Source organism: Myotis davidii, unplaced genomic scaffold (assembly GCF_000327345.1).
Source record: "Myotis davidii unplaced genomic scaffold, ASM32734v1 scaffold238, whole genome shotgun sequence".
Taxonomy (NCBI): Eukaryota; Metazoa; Chordata; class Mammalia; order Chiroptera; family Vespertilionidae; genus Myotis; species Myotis davidii.
The window spans coordinates 7,091,606-7,104,764 of NW_006293779.1; the positions used below are offsets into that span (position 1 = coordinate 7,091,606).

General features: G+C 53.7%; 2 protein-coding genes across 2 annotated transcripts in view; one reads left to right on the forward strand and one right to left on the reverse strand.

The window, feature by feature from the left end:
• The window catches only part of ITSN2 (intersectin 2), an 83,540-nt gene extending 75,664 nt beyond the window's left edge, over window positions 1-7,876 (forward strand). The window contains exons 33-40 of the mRNA XM_006767595.2: window positions 1,007-1,020; window positions 1,405-1,694; window positions 2,081-2,296; window positions 3,091-3,212; window positions 3,917-3,999; window positions 5,903-5,986; window positions 6,384-6,557; window positions 6,975-7,876. Coding sequence (XP_006767658.1) covers window positions 1,007-1,020; window positions 1,405-1,694; window positions 2,081-2,296; window positions 3,091-3,212; window positions 3,917-3,999; window positions 5,903-5,986; window positions 6,384-6,557; window positions 6,975-7,132 — 1,141 coding nt within the window. The 3' untranslated portion in view covers window positions 7,133-7,876. The remainder of the gene's footprint in view (window positions 1-1,006; window positions 1,021-1,404; window positions 1,695-2,080; window positions 2,297-3,090; window positions 3,213-3,916; window positions 4,000-5,902; window positions 5,987-6,383; window positions 6,558-6,974) is intronic.
• Window positions 7,877-8,471: 595 nt separating this feature from the next.
• Window positions 8,472-13,159, reverse strand: part of FAM228B (family with sequence similarity 228 member B) — a 15,264-nt gene continuing 10,576 nt past the window's right edge. The window contains exons 6-8 of the mRNA XM_006767596.2: window positions 12,100-12,207; window positions 9,492-9,630; window positions 8,472-8,647 (exon numbers count right to left, since the gene is read on the reverse strand). Of these exons, the coding sequence (XP_006767659.1) occupies window positions 8,618-8,647; window positions 9,492-9,630; window positions 12,100-12,207 (277 nt within the window). The 3' untranslated portion in view covers window positions 8,472-8,617. The remainder of the gene's footprint in view (window positions 8,648-9,491; window positions 9,631-12,099; window positions 12,208-13,159) is intronic.

The window sequence follows — 13,159 nt, forward strand, 5'->3', positions numbered from 1 at the left end:
TGCACGTGTGCGCACCATGAACACCCAATACAATCTGACGGGCTGAATCCTTGGAAGTGAGCAATGAAAGGAAGCATCACTTGGTAACCTGTCGCCCCTTCACAGGGAGCCCCGCCTCTCAGAGTCCTGAGTGTGTCTGGCAGGTGAAGGCCCTCTAGGTCTCCTGGGGGGAAGCCCTCCTGGAGCCCAGGGTCCACCAGCAGCACAACCTTGGGCTCCAGTCTTTCTGCTGAAACTTAAATTCATTTACCAACTGAGCACCTTTGCCCAGTGTCCCAGGGTGTCCCGCTCAGCATGTCCTAAACAGCATGCGCACCGTCCCCTCAGCTCCACGTGCTGACTGAACAGTCCTAACATCCCACCCATCTTTCGACATAAGCAATGTGGGCCTCTTGAGCCAATATAAGGCCTCGGGAGGAGGCAGACGTGACGAAGGATTATTCCACACACATTAATAATGGATGTATATTAACCACCTTGCAAAGAAAAACAGTAGTATAATACAAGACTTGCTTTTATTGGTTCTCCCTTGACCATGGTTGCTCTGTAGCCATGTTAGCTCACTGTAGGCCTATGTTTCCGAGCTCGTGTTACAGTTATGACACCAAACAGACACAGTACACGTTAATCTACACCGTCCCTGAAACAAAATATTTTGGGACCAATATGTTTTAGAATTCAGAATGTAATTCAAACACTGTATACTATATGATCCCCCAAAAAGCCTGGGCAGCACCTAGAGCCAAACACGTTAATAGTCCTACAGTGAAAACGTGGGTAATCCCTGAAAGTAGAAAAAGTAAATGCATCTCTTCAGTTCAGGCGAGGTTTTTCTCCCAGTGAGTGTTGAGAAAGCCTGTAGGCCCCAGGGCTTTCTCACTTTGGGATTAGGAAGGAGCTCGCCTGACTGGGGAGGCCAGAGGGGTCGTCCGCTGAGGGCCGCTCGTTCCTGGAGGGACCCCCTCAGCTCTGTTCTGGCCTCTGGCCTTTCACATTTGTACTTTAGTTTGAATGAACCGAGTGTGTTTTCCTACATCCTAACCACATCATTGTATTGTATTCTTCCTGTAGCAGGGGATTCATTGTTTTTATCAGATTTTTCAAAAGGTTCAATGACCCCAAAAATGTTATGAACCATTGCTATTCAGCAGACTCACATATTTTTCAGAGCTGCAGCCCCTTTATACTGGAGGGTCCACCCTAAAGGCACCTGGCTTCAGTCACTGGGGGGAGAGGGAGGCGCCCTCTAACATACGGCCTCTTACCCAGGCCCCGCTGGAGAGCCGGCAGAGCCCCACAGATTTCAGGGCACGAGATCCATGTCGCACTCGGCACACCCTCTCGTAGCTGTGTCGCCTGTCTCCCCAAGGACTCGGGGGACAGAGCTTCTTGAGGGCTAATGAGGACTTGCTCACCGTTGGGTTCTCAGTGCCCAGCATGGCACCCAGCACATCGCGGCAGCCGTAGGACGCCCGGTCGGGGGTGGTAGGCACAGTACACCCCACGTGACCCGGCCACTCTTCCAGATTCTGGAGAACACGCCAGAGAGTCACGTGGACCACTCCTCCTTGAAGCTGGCCCTCGGGCGGGCGGAAGAGCTTTGCTCCCAGGTGAACGAAGGCGTCCGGGAGAAGGAACACGCGGACCGCCTGGAGTGGCTCCAGACGCACGTCCAGTGCGAGGGCCTCGCAGAGGTGAGGCTGCGGTGGGAGCCGGGCCGCCGGGCAGGCTCTGGGGGGGACCGGGGCCAGCCTCCCCCAGTGGGGACCGTCTGCACCTCAGCTCAGCGCAGGTGCACGCAGGGCCCACCTTTCTGGGCCGCCGTCCCCCTTCCTCGACAGAGGGATTTGGCGCTTACGTCTTGAGGTCTTTGAGTTCAGCTGCTAGAGCCGGGACTGTGGGTGTGAGTGGCTGTTCTCACCGCGCCCGTTGGGAGAGAAACACGGTGTGCAGGTGAATGCTGTGTCCACATTCCCATAGAAAGGGCTCCCACAGAACCCTCGGGCCCGGCTCCAGCCTGGGATGCCGGTCGGTGGGTGTTGGGACTTACACACTGACCGACCGTTTCTTTCTCCTAAAGCAACTCATTTTCAACTCCCTCACCAACTGCCTGGGGCCGCGGAAGCTGCTGCACAGCGGGAAGCTGCACAAGGCCAAGAGCAACAAGGAGCTGCACGGCTTCCTCTTCAACGACTTCCTGCTCCTCACCCACCTGGTCAAGCAGTTCGCCGTGTCCTCGGGCGCCGAGAAGCTCTTCAGCTCCAAGTCCAACGCTCAGTTCAAAATGTACAAGATGGTGAGTGGCCGTCCGGCAGCAGCGGCACCGGGACCTCCTTCCGGCCTGGCCCTTCCAGTCCCCGCGGCCCCACCCCTGCTCCAGGTGGCTCACCTCCCTTACCCCTTCCCGGGGAAGGGCCCGTGTGGCAGGGCCTTCACTGCCCTGACAGCCACCAGGGACTCCAGCTCGGGTTCTGGCAGCCGTGACACATGCCCCGCCTCTCGCACATTCAGCATCGGGTCTCGGGGGTAGAGTGCCAGGTGCCGTGTGCGGAGGGGAGACCCTGTCGCGTGAGCAGTCACAGCTCGGAGCCCCTGTCCGCGGTTCAGTCACACCTAATCCACCCCAGATAGTTACCTTCACAAAACGGAGGCTGTTTCTTCCGCCCCAATAAGCCTCTGGAAGCAACACCCCCCTCTCCTTCTCCAAGAGGCACTTTTTCTTTTTTAATGAAATCTTTATTGTTGAAAGTATTACCCCGCCTTCCCTCTGAGATTCCAAAGTCTGTCCCATGCTTCTATCTCTGGATCTGTTTTGTTCATTGGCTTCCACATATGAGTGAGATCATGTGATACTTCCATGGCCCCTGTTTCCCCCATTGGCCCCTTCTAGCCCGCCCCAGGCCTTCACCACCCTATCGTCTGTCCTCAGGTTATGCATACAAGTTCATTGGTTGATCTCGCTCGCCAGGTCCCTCCTGCTGTCTCAGACAGCCTCTTGACACGAGGCTCTTGAGGACAGACAGAACTCCGGACGAGGGGGCAGAGTGTCTGGCCCATCTCACAGCCTGTGTTCTGGCCTAACTCTTTCAGCCCATTTTCCTGAACGAAGTCCTGGTGAAACTGCCCACAGACCCATCCAGCGAGGAGCCTATCTTCCACATTTCTCACATCGACCGGGTCTACACCCTCCGGACAGACAACATTAACGAGAGGTCAGTCCCGTGGCCTCTTATGACCAGTGCCCTGCCCGGCCCGCTGGGAGGCTGATCCCAGCCACCTCCTCACAGAGCTTCTTCCCCAGGGCAGACCCACATGCACTCGCTGCTGAAACCCCTCAGGCAGCAGCCAGTGCTCCTCTGGTCTCCAGAGGCCCTGCTCGCGCCTCTTGGGCACAGTCCCATCGCTGCACCCACAGGACCAGCCGGACCTGCTGCCTCCCCTGCCTCTCAGTGTGGACCGCGGTCCTACCCCCGCGGCCTGGCCAGCCAGGCGGCCTCTAGGGTGGCGCTCAGACAGGGCCTCTGTGATGGCAACGGGTGCACAGCCCAGTGTGCGGGGACCTGTCACTACTGAACGCCGTTGATGCAGCTGCATCTTCCCTTTGGGGGGCACCTCGCAGTGCCCAGCGTGTCCGAGAGCTCGGAGTGGTGCCTGCCGCATCTAAGCGCTCAGAGGGGTGCCCGCTGCGTCCGGGCGCTCAGAGCGGTGCCTGCCCTTTTGTAAGTGGTCAGGACTGTCTAGAAATGATCAGCTCGACCTCAGTTAGCAAACGAATCTTTGAGTTGAGCGAATATTAAGCCTGTGATTGGGAATGTGTTTAAGCCGAGGTTAGCCAAAGAGAGGAGAGGGGTGCCGGGCTTTGGCTCCTGGGAGATGCGGGGAAAGCTGCCCAAAGGCTGTGCTCTGCTTCCCCCAGGACAGCCTGGGTGCAGAAGATCAAGGCCGCTTCTGAGCAGTACATCGACACGGAGAAGAAGAAGCGAGAGAGGGCCTATCAAGGTAGTTGGACGGGCCCTGACTGTTGGAACCAGCCACCAGGGGGCCCTGGGGAGTGGGGGGGTGGGTCCTTACCTTCAGGACGCAGCTGTGACAGTGAGGGGTAGATGGGGAGTGAAAGGCCAGACTTGCTGCAGATCAGCTGCTCTTCCCACCCCCACCCCCAGGCTGTTCCAAACCTCCTGGGCCTCCCGGAGCCCCTCACCTGCTGCCCCCAATACACACACACCTCTCCTCTGGGCAGCAGCTGAGTCCCATAGGTTCCTCACTGTTCTCTTTCCCATTTACCTGGTCCTTTCCTTTCCCCATGACACAGCCCCTACAGCCCCCCTCCCAGGCTGTAGCATGAGTCCCCCGTGGCCCATCACGCCCCTTCATTTCTGGAGTATCTGCTCTCAGTATCTCTCTCCCTCCTTAAACATCTTCCCTGTTGCTGCCCAAGTTAAGGTCAAAGTTCTTACCCTAAACTCAGGGCCCGTACCGTTGTCTAATTGAACAACTCACCTTTGAAACCCTGTCTGCCTCCTCCTCCAGGCAGTCCCCCGTGTGTGTCCCTGGCCGCTATAGTTGCAGTTCTTTATGTTTTTTTATTCAGGTTTTCCTTATTTTGTTACATACTCCTGAAAGGTATGTGTAACTCGGCTTTTACTAATTGTGTCTTGTTTTAATGGTATTTTAAAGGCTTGCTATTGGGAAATCAAAGACTGAATCATTTATAAAGCATACAAAGATCTGTCTCTTAATTGGTCAGGGATGTCAATCAAAGTTTTTCCATGTGAGTTTTGCTTAACATCAATACCTGTCCATATGCATTTTCCACGTGTTTAATTCTTCAGACACTTATTGATTACTTACTCTGTGCCAGGCCCCATGCGAGCCTTGACCAGGCCTACAACAGTGAACAGGCCCAGCCCTGCCCACCTGGAGTGGGCACCCAGGAGAGGCGGGCACCTGCTCATAGAGCAGGTTTCCTTGCCCTGGTAAACACCAATAGTTTGCCAAGCAGACTTTTTGTTCGTCTTTTTACCACCCTGAGAACAAAACCTGCTTAACTAGCTTCATATTTACCAAGGTAGTCTTGAGTTCACGGACTATTTCTCTCCATATGAAAAGCGTTTTTAGTACCTCCTTAAATAGGATAAAGTCTTCAGCGAAACTGCTTTGTAAGCTGAAGTGTTTACATATCGTTGGAAGTGCGGTCAGTACTTAAGGAAATAGACTTTGGTACCTGATGTTTAAGTTTCGGCCTGCCGTTTAGAAGCTGTGGGCCGTGAGCGGCTCCAGTCCTTCCCACGCCCCCGTTTTCTCACACCTGGAGATGACCGTTACAAAGAGCTGCCTTAACCTGGGGCAACCGTGCAATTTCAGTAACTTACACAAAGGCCTGGCACATGCCTAGCACAGAGTAAGTATCCAATAAATGTTAATAGGTATCCACGTGCTGAGCGAATATAATGTGCCATAATTTTATTAATATTACTGTCTGTTGGTTCGTTGTGGAGTTGATAAAAGGTGAGTAAATAGTCTGTGCTCTGCAATGGCTCCTCCTAGCGGAAGAGATGGACATAAACATAGAACTACAGGCCCGGCCGCTGGGGGATGCTCAGAAGCCAGGGATAATGGAAGCTCAGGAGGGAAGGGGTCGGGTGGTGAGGCGTGAGATTGGACCTGCATCTTGAAGGATGAGTCGGCTGCCAATGGGCCGAGATGACAGGCCACACGGCCAGGCAAAGGCACGAGCAGCCAGACGCTGGTCTGCTGGGCCCGGGCAGTGGCAGGTGAGGCTGGGCAGTGTGCAGGTGGCTCGGAAAGACCGACTCTGAGTATGAACAGCTCAGCGTCACCACTGCACTTGCTGTGTTTTCTCAGAGAAGAAGTTAACGTGACTCGTCTTCCTGTTTTGTAGCTCGCTCTCAAAAGACTTCAGGCATCGGGCGTCTGATGGTGCATGTCATTGAAGCTACAGAATTAAAAGCCTGCAAACCGAATGGTAAATGCTTCTTTCATTCAACAGATATGGTGATGGCCCCGCACTCTGCTGAGGCCTCTTCTGAGCATCGGATAATGGATGCTTTTAAAGTCATGTGTCCAATGCCACTAACGTGGTTTGGGGCCAATATCATTACCACTGTTTCCCACTAAGCGCATACCTCCCCTCAGTGCTTCTGGGTGGAGAAAGCACGAAGCAGGTTGCACTGACACTTGCCTGGGCTTGTGGGGAGCAGCTGGGGCACCGGAGCCCACACGGTCACTCCCGGGTCATGGCCCTGTCAGCCCGGGGGACAGGGAGACCACAAGCAGACACGGGCCCTCCGGCAGCACCCCCTGCTGTCCGGTCTGTGCCACCCCTAAACGTGCCACCTGTGTCCTTGTTTGTTTTGGTTCAGGAAAGAGCAACCCGTACTGTGAAATCAGCATGGGCTCCCAGAGCTACACCACCAGGACCCTCCAGGACACACTGAACCCCAAGTGGAACTTCAACTGCCAGTTCTTCATTAAGGACCTGCACCAAGACGTGCTGTGTCTCACCATGTTCGACAGGGACCAGTTCTCTCCAGACGGTAAAGTATGACGCGGCCAGACCTCGGGCCGGAGCCGGGCGCCCGGCATTGCCTCCCACAGACCCTCCATCCGCACGGCTCCCTCGCCTGGCAGCTGTGCGGGCGCCTCCTCGGCAAGGGCAGCTCGGGGTGTTCAGGGGTTTGACCCCGTCTGACCACGTGGGTCACAGAAACTGTGCCACGCGCACCTGCTGGAGGGTGAGAGGTTCCCGACCAGACAAGGGCTCCAGGCAGGCGGCTTCCCTCCCCGTGTCCGTCCTCCCCGCGCCTCCACTCAGTCCACACAGCCCGTGACCAGAGGGAGTGGCTTGTTTGGGATTTGAAAGTTGTATGAATCCTGTTTCAGACACAACTCCTGGGGTAGTTTCTCCACCAGCTTTATCAAGAAGGCTTCTGACTCTCGCGTTTATTCACCAGATTTCCTGGGTCGGACTGAAATCCCAGTGGCGAAAATTCGAACAGAACAGGAAAGCAAAGGCCCTACCACCCGGCGACTCCTGCTGCACGAGGTCCCCACCGGGGAAGTCTGGGTCCGCTTTGACCTGCAGCTTTTTGAGCAAAAAACTCTCCTGTAGGGGCCTCGGGAGGGCGTCTGCCCTGGGCTGGGGCTGGGAAGACGGTGGTGCTGCCCCGTGGAGGACGGAGGTCGCTCAGCTTCATCCATCGCAAGGCCGCACGTGCGCTGGGGCCTCTCTAGTTGATCGCACACTAAATCGCTAGCCATCTATGCAAACACCTTCCCTATGAGTAAACCAAACCCCGCGGCACGGTGCCTTGTATGAGTGCTAACATGTTGGGCTGTTTGGATGCCACGGTTTCCATTTTCAGGGCTATAACAAGTATTACGTGGAGCTGAGGCATCGGACCACCGGACGTTACCACTTGGTTGAATGTGTCCACTGTGGGCGGTTTTGGTGACACTGTAACCATTCCACGCCCTGTGACCTCTGCTGGTCACAGCCACTCAGGAGGCCGAGGACTGGGAGGAAGGCTGTGGCCGCAGCGCGGGGCCAGCCTGATGCTGACATAGCGTCCACTCGTGCACTGAACAAAACCAGGCTTGATCCTTGAGCTCCTGGTCAGATTTATCCTTCTCTGCTGAGACAATGTAGTTGGAAATCTAAGGGGGAAAGCTTGATTTACTTTAAATACTGTGAACGCTAATGATGTGGAAAATATTTTTCAACTTTAATTTTCTGAAGTATAAATTATTTATGTAAATTCCTTGTTTTTGCATATTTCATAGGACGTGCATCTTTAAGCTTTATCATTGCCAATATGTACAGAAAGAGAATAAAACTATACGTTTATGAATGTCACTTCTCTCGGAGCTTGACCAATTGACTTCCTACGTGAATGGCTGCTTATAATGGAACCAGGTTCAGTGGGAGAAACCAAGGACTCACGGTGGGAGAGCGCTCGGGAGGCCCGGGCCTTGGCTGGACTCGCCACTGACCTGCCCTGCGACCCACTGTTCCCGGGGCTCAGTGTCTGATGCTAGACTGGAGGGGAGGAGGGGCTCTTAGTGTCGCCTCTGCCTACGGAACGCAGAGCCCCGCCCTCAGCCTCCAGGTCCTCTGTGTCTTCCTGGGCCTGGAGTCAGACCCCACCGGAGCCAGGGGCCGCACAGAGCAGAACCCGCACCTGGGAATCTCAGTGAATGTTCACATTTCCCAAGGGCTGCGGGGATCCCAGGGGAGAGCGGGGAGCGGGCGGGCGGGGGGCGGTTCTAAGGGGGCCCGACCAAAGGCAGCGCCCCTTCCTCGGGGGAGACCGAGCCCGAGACAGCCCTCGGGAAGGGAGCTGCTGATTCCTATTACACCTTTCAGCAATGCCTCTTAGCCTCTGGGGAAACATTTCCAATCACGGTCCATACATGGAGGTGGTTTCTCAGTTCTCACCTGGACACTGAGCTCAAACGTCAAGTGAGGTTTATTGCAGATGCTTTTCTCAGACCCAGGACGGCCCTGAGCACCTCCCGTGGTCCTCACCCTGATGCCCGCTGGCAGGTGGCTTCCTCCAGAGCAACCTTCCTCTGTGTCCTCTTGGCCAGTCCAGGGTCAGGCTGTGTGCTCCTTGGCTGCCGAAACCTTGTGAAGGGTCACAGAAGCGTTAGGTGTGGGAGAGGGGTGAGGGGCTCACAGAGCAGAAGGCTCCTGGGCCAAGCTGAGCTGACCCGCCTGAAGGGCAGTCCCCCAACCCAGCTGAGCGGCCCGTCCAGCAGGCAGGGCTCCCACCTGAACCTCCTGAGAGGCCAACACTGCCACAGCCCTTACCTCCCAGACACGGCCAGTGAGTAAAGGCAGGGATCAGAGACGGCCCCGAGATGTTTGTCCTGAGCCTCCCCTCACTCTACCTGCACTCAGAACCAGGCAGAGATTTGGGGCCACAGCCTGTCCTATTGTGTGTGATATTATTTGATCCCCGCCCGCCCCCCATGGTCCTGCACCATGTTTAACGAGTGCCTTACGATGAGAATCTGCTCTCTATAAACACCTATATTTCTATACATTTTACACTTTAGGGCTTTTACTTACTCGGTAGAGTTTACTACTTAAATTTAGTATATGGTCCTGAAAACTTTCTATCCTGGCTGAATTATGAGGAACAAAACACTGGGCCTCGCCTGGGTGTGACAAGTGGGAGGTGGCAGAGATGGTAGAGGTGGTGGAGAGAGAGGAGGGCACTGAGGAGGGAGCTGGGAAAACCCTCCAGTCCACCCACCAGAGGGCACCCCCAGGTGTAGCTCCCAGGGCAACTCCATTCCCTCTGGATCAGGGACGCCTGCCTCGGCCTCTCCTGTTCTCTCCCTGGCCTTCCTTTGTCTGAGGGCTCGGGGGAGTCCACTGCTCCTCTCTCCCTGAAATCCTGCCGCAGGGAGAAGCACCCAGCTGCTGCCTGGTGTCATGCCCCCGGGACTTCCCCAGCTCTCACCGCATCCTGGTCTTCCCTCCGCTCTGCCTTCAGGCTGAGGCTCAAGGAGGGCCTTTCAGCCTTGGCCGCCTCAGGATCTGGACGCTTTCCCTGCTGAGAACGTAGCGGTCCTTTTTCCAGAGAGCATAACCCTTCGTTTCTGTAGGGAAGAGCCGGAAAGGAAAGGGTCCCCCCCACGATCAGCTCAAGTGTAGCATTTAATTTTTTATTTCAATTTGCAGATGCGTTCTATATGAACTTGCATACTTTTATGAAAAAGAAATCCAAATAAGTAGCATCGCCTTGCTCCAGTCTTATTTGCACCTGAAATCTCTCTGCTGTTTCACCAGCTGAGCCAGAGTCCTTCAGGGGAAGTGGCCTCTCACAGGGCCGACCCTGGGCCTTCCGTGGGCAGGTTTAACTCTTCTGGGGACAGACATACCTTCTCTACCGGGATCCAAGTCTGGGATGCCTCCCTTATTTGTGGGAGAGAATCGAAACCTCCTCTTCCCGGGGGGAGTTCGTAGACTTACACCTCTAGGCTAAAATATAAGCCCTGCGCGCTTCAACAATGCCATTTTTCCCTTCATGTCTGGGGCTCACTCTGCTAGAAGAGGTATTTGAGGACAAACTCCCTCCTCCTTTTATAGCATACTAGAGGCCCAGTGCACAAAATTTGTGCATGGAGCGCGGGAAGGAGGGGGAGTCCCTCAGCTAGGCCTGCACTCTCTCCAATTCAGGACCCCTTGGGGGATGTCTGAGTGCTGGTTAAACCTGATTAGGTCTCAATCTGGGACCACTGGTTCCTAACTGCTCACCTACCTAATCACCCCAAACCACTTCTGCCTGCCGGTCTGATTGCCCCCTAACTGCTCCCCTGCCAGCCTCATCGCCCCTAACTGCTCTTCCCTGCCGGCCTGATCGCCCTTAAACCACCTCTGCCTCGGCCCCCGCCACCATGGCTTTGTTCAGAAGGATGTCCAGAAGATGTCTGGTCTAATTAGCGTATTACCCTTTTATTAGTATAAATACAGAAATGAAATAGGATGGTGTTCATTATCCTAAAACCTAGCCCAAATAGGTCTGTATAAGACCATGGCGGTTAGGGATAGGGGAGGAACTTACTCTTTTGGACCCTAATATACAAGAGTGATTCTGGGTCATTCTGTCTCTGAAGGCTGCTGCTACGCGTGAGTGGGGCATAGTTCAATACTTCCTATTACCCCTCAATGTCAGTTCCATCCACAGGCAGCAAACCTCATGGCTTCCCCACCCCCAACAGTCACCTGCTTCTACTTTAAATCACTAAGTCCCTCCCGAGGCAATTTTGGCCTCTCTGCTGGACATGCCAGCATCAAGCATCTCTGAGAGCCCTCGGCTCCTGCCACACTCATTTACTCACTGAGCTCTGAGCCTCCTGAGAAAGGGAAAGGGAACCTGCTACAGCTTCCCCTCGGGCCTTTCAGGAATAGAAACTCGTAGGCCAGCCTCCTAAACAGCTGCACATGAGCTCACTTCTCTCCTGCCTTGCTAGGGTCTCTCTTTTCATGAACAGCTTTACTGACGTGTAATTCATACCCCATTTGAACTGTACACACCAATGGTGTTTAATGTATTTGCAGAGCTATTTTAGAACATTTCCATCAGTCCTTTACAATCACTCTCCATTCCCAGCCCCAGCCCTGGGCAACCAATAATCTATTTCCTGTCTCTATAGATTTACCTCGTCCACCTTATGTCATATAAAGAGACTCAAACAATAGGTAGTCTTTTGTGATTTCCTCCCTTCACTGAGTATAATGGTTTTGCAGTTCATCCACGCTGTATTAGAACTCCTTTTCCTTTTAATTGCCAAGTAACATGCCCTGTATAAATGCACCACATTTTGTCCATTCGCCAGTGAATAAGCAACACTTGGGCTGTTTGCAGTTTGGAGATATCGTGGCGAGAACACGCATTCAGGACAAGTCTTTATGTGAATAATGTTTCTATTTCTCCTGGGTAGAAACCTAGGAGGTGAATTGCTGGGTCGCATGATAATTTCATGTTTCACCTTTTGAGAAATTGCCAAACTGTTTTCCAAAGTGACTGCATTATTTTACATTCCCTCCAGCAATGTCTGGGGATCCCATAACTTAATCAGATAGTTAAAAGGTTCTGTAACCATGTAGAGAAATCTCTTTCTTTTAACTCCACAACCAGTTTCTGGAGCTGACTCCCCAGATTACATGCACAGTAGTACATACCACTTCTCTGCTTATAACACCTCCTCGCTCTGGGTACCCAACAGTAACAGCTACTACCCCTCAAAACTAATCCAAAGTTACGCTTTACTATTCCGATTCAATTCAAGTCACTTTTAACTTACACGAGTCGTTAACCATTTTTTTTTCTGTCTGTGCTTGTCATTTCTGAATGTGTTAGCTATCTGTTCCTTAAAACCAGGACAAGCTGCAGAACGCTGCCACCGCACCCAGGCACCGGGGCGGGAGGTGCCTGGGGTCGTGCCACAGGAGCCTGGCACCTGCTTCAGCACTGGCTCTGGCAGCGCGAAAGGATGGCAAAGGGTGGAAACACAGCCAAGCGTCTTAAGTAAAGGAGGTGCCGACCTATGGAAGAACGGGCTTACTTGCAAAGAACTGCTTTTTCTCCTTCCTGGGATCCCGGAAGATGAGGCACTTTGGTCACGTGTTTCAAATCAAAACTACTAGCGTTGAAATTACTCTTCACCTTTAACCTTTAACAAGACAACATGTGTGAGGATGTTTGCAAGAACAATACCGGTTATACTCTTTCAGAAATTACTGTTAACCTTTGACGCTGTGTATATTGTCTAAAACAGCGGTCACCAACCAGTGGTCCGTGGACCACTGGTGGTTGGTCCGTGAGGTCCGAAAGGTTGGCGACCGCTGGTCTAAAATACCATCACTTCAAACTTGTGTGACGTCTCGGGCAAGTGAGAGCTGCTGAAACCAGGATGGAGGCTGGTTTACTCTTTACTGAGAACCTACTTGGCAAGGCAAAGTTTGCAGCACTCCCTATCCACTGGGGGTTTATACTCTAACTAGAGGCCCCGGTGCATGAAATTCATGCACGGGGGGCGGGGGTCTCTCAGCCCGGCCTGTGCCCTCTCACAGTCCAGGACCCCTCACTCCTTACTGCCCACCTACTTGCTGCTCCTTAGCGCTGCCAGAGGTGGGAGAGGCTCCCGCCACCACTGCTGTGCTCACCAGCCATGAGCCTGGCTTCTGGCTGAGCGGTGCTCCCCCTGGTGGAGTGCACTGACCACCAGGAGGCAGCTCCTGCACTGAGCGTCTTCCCCTCGTGGTCAGTGCGCATCATAGCAACTGGTTGTTCTGCCGTTTGGTCGATTTGCATATTAGCCTTTTATTATATAGGATGTAAAAAGAGGGCATAGAGATTGTGTCATTTATGCCCTGGCCAGTTTGACTCAGTGGACAGAGTGTTGGCCTGTGGACTAAAGGATCTTGGGTTCGGTTCCCAGTCAAGGGCACAAACCTCGATTGCAGGTTTGATTCCCAGTCCAGGTCAGGGTGCATGGTGGAGGCAACTGTCTCTCTCACGCCAATCTCCTCTCTTCTCTCTCTGTCTCTCCTTCCTCCCTGTCTTCCACTTTCTCTAAAAATCAATGGAAAAATATCCTTGGGTGAGGATTAACAAAAAGATGA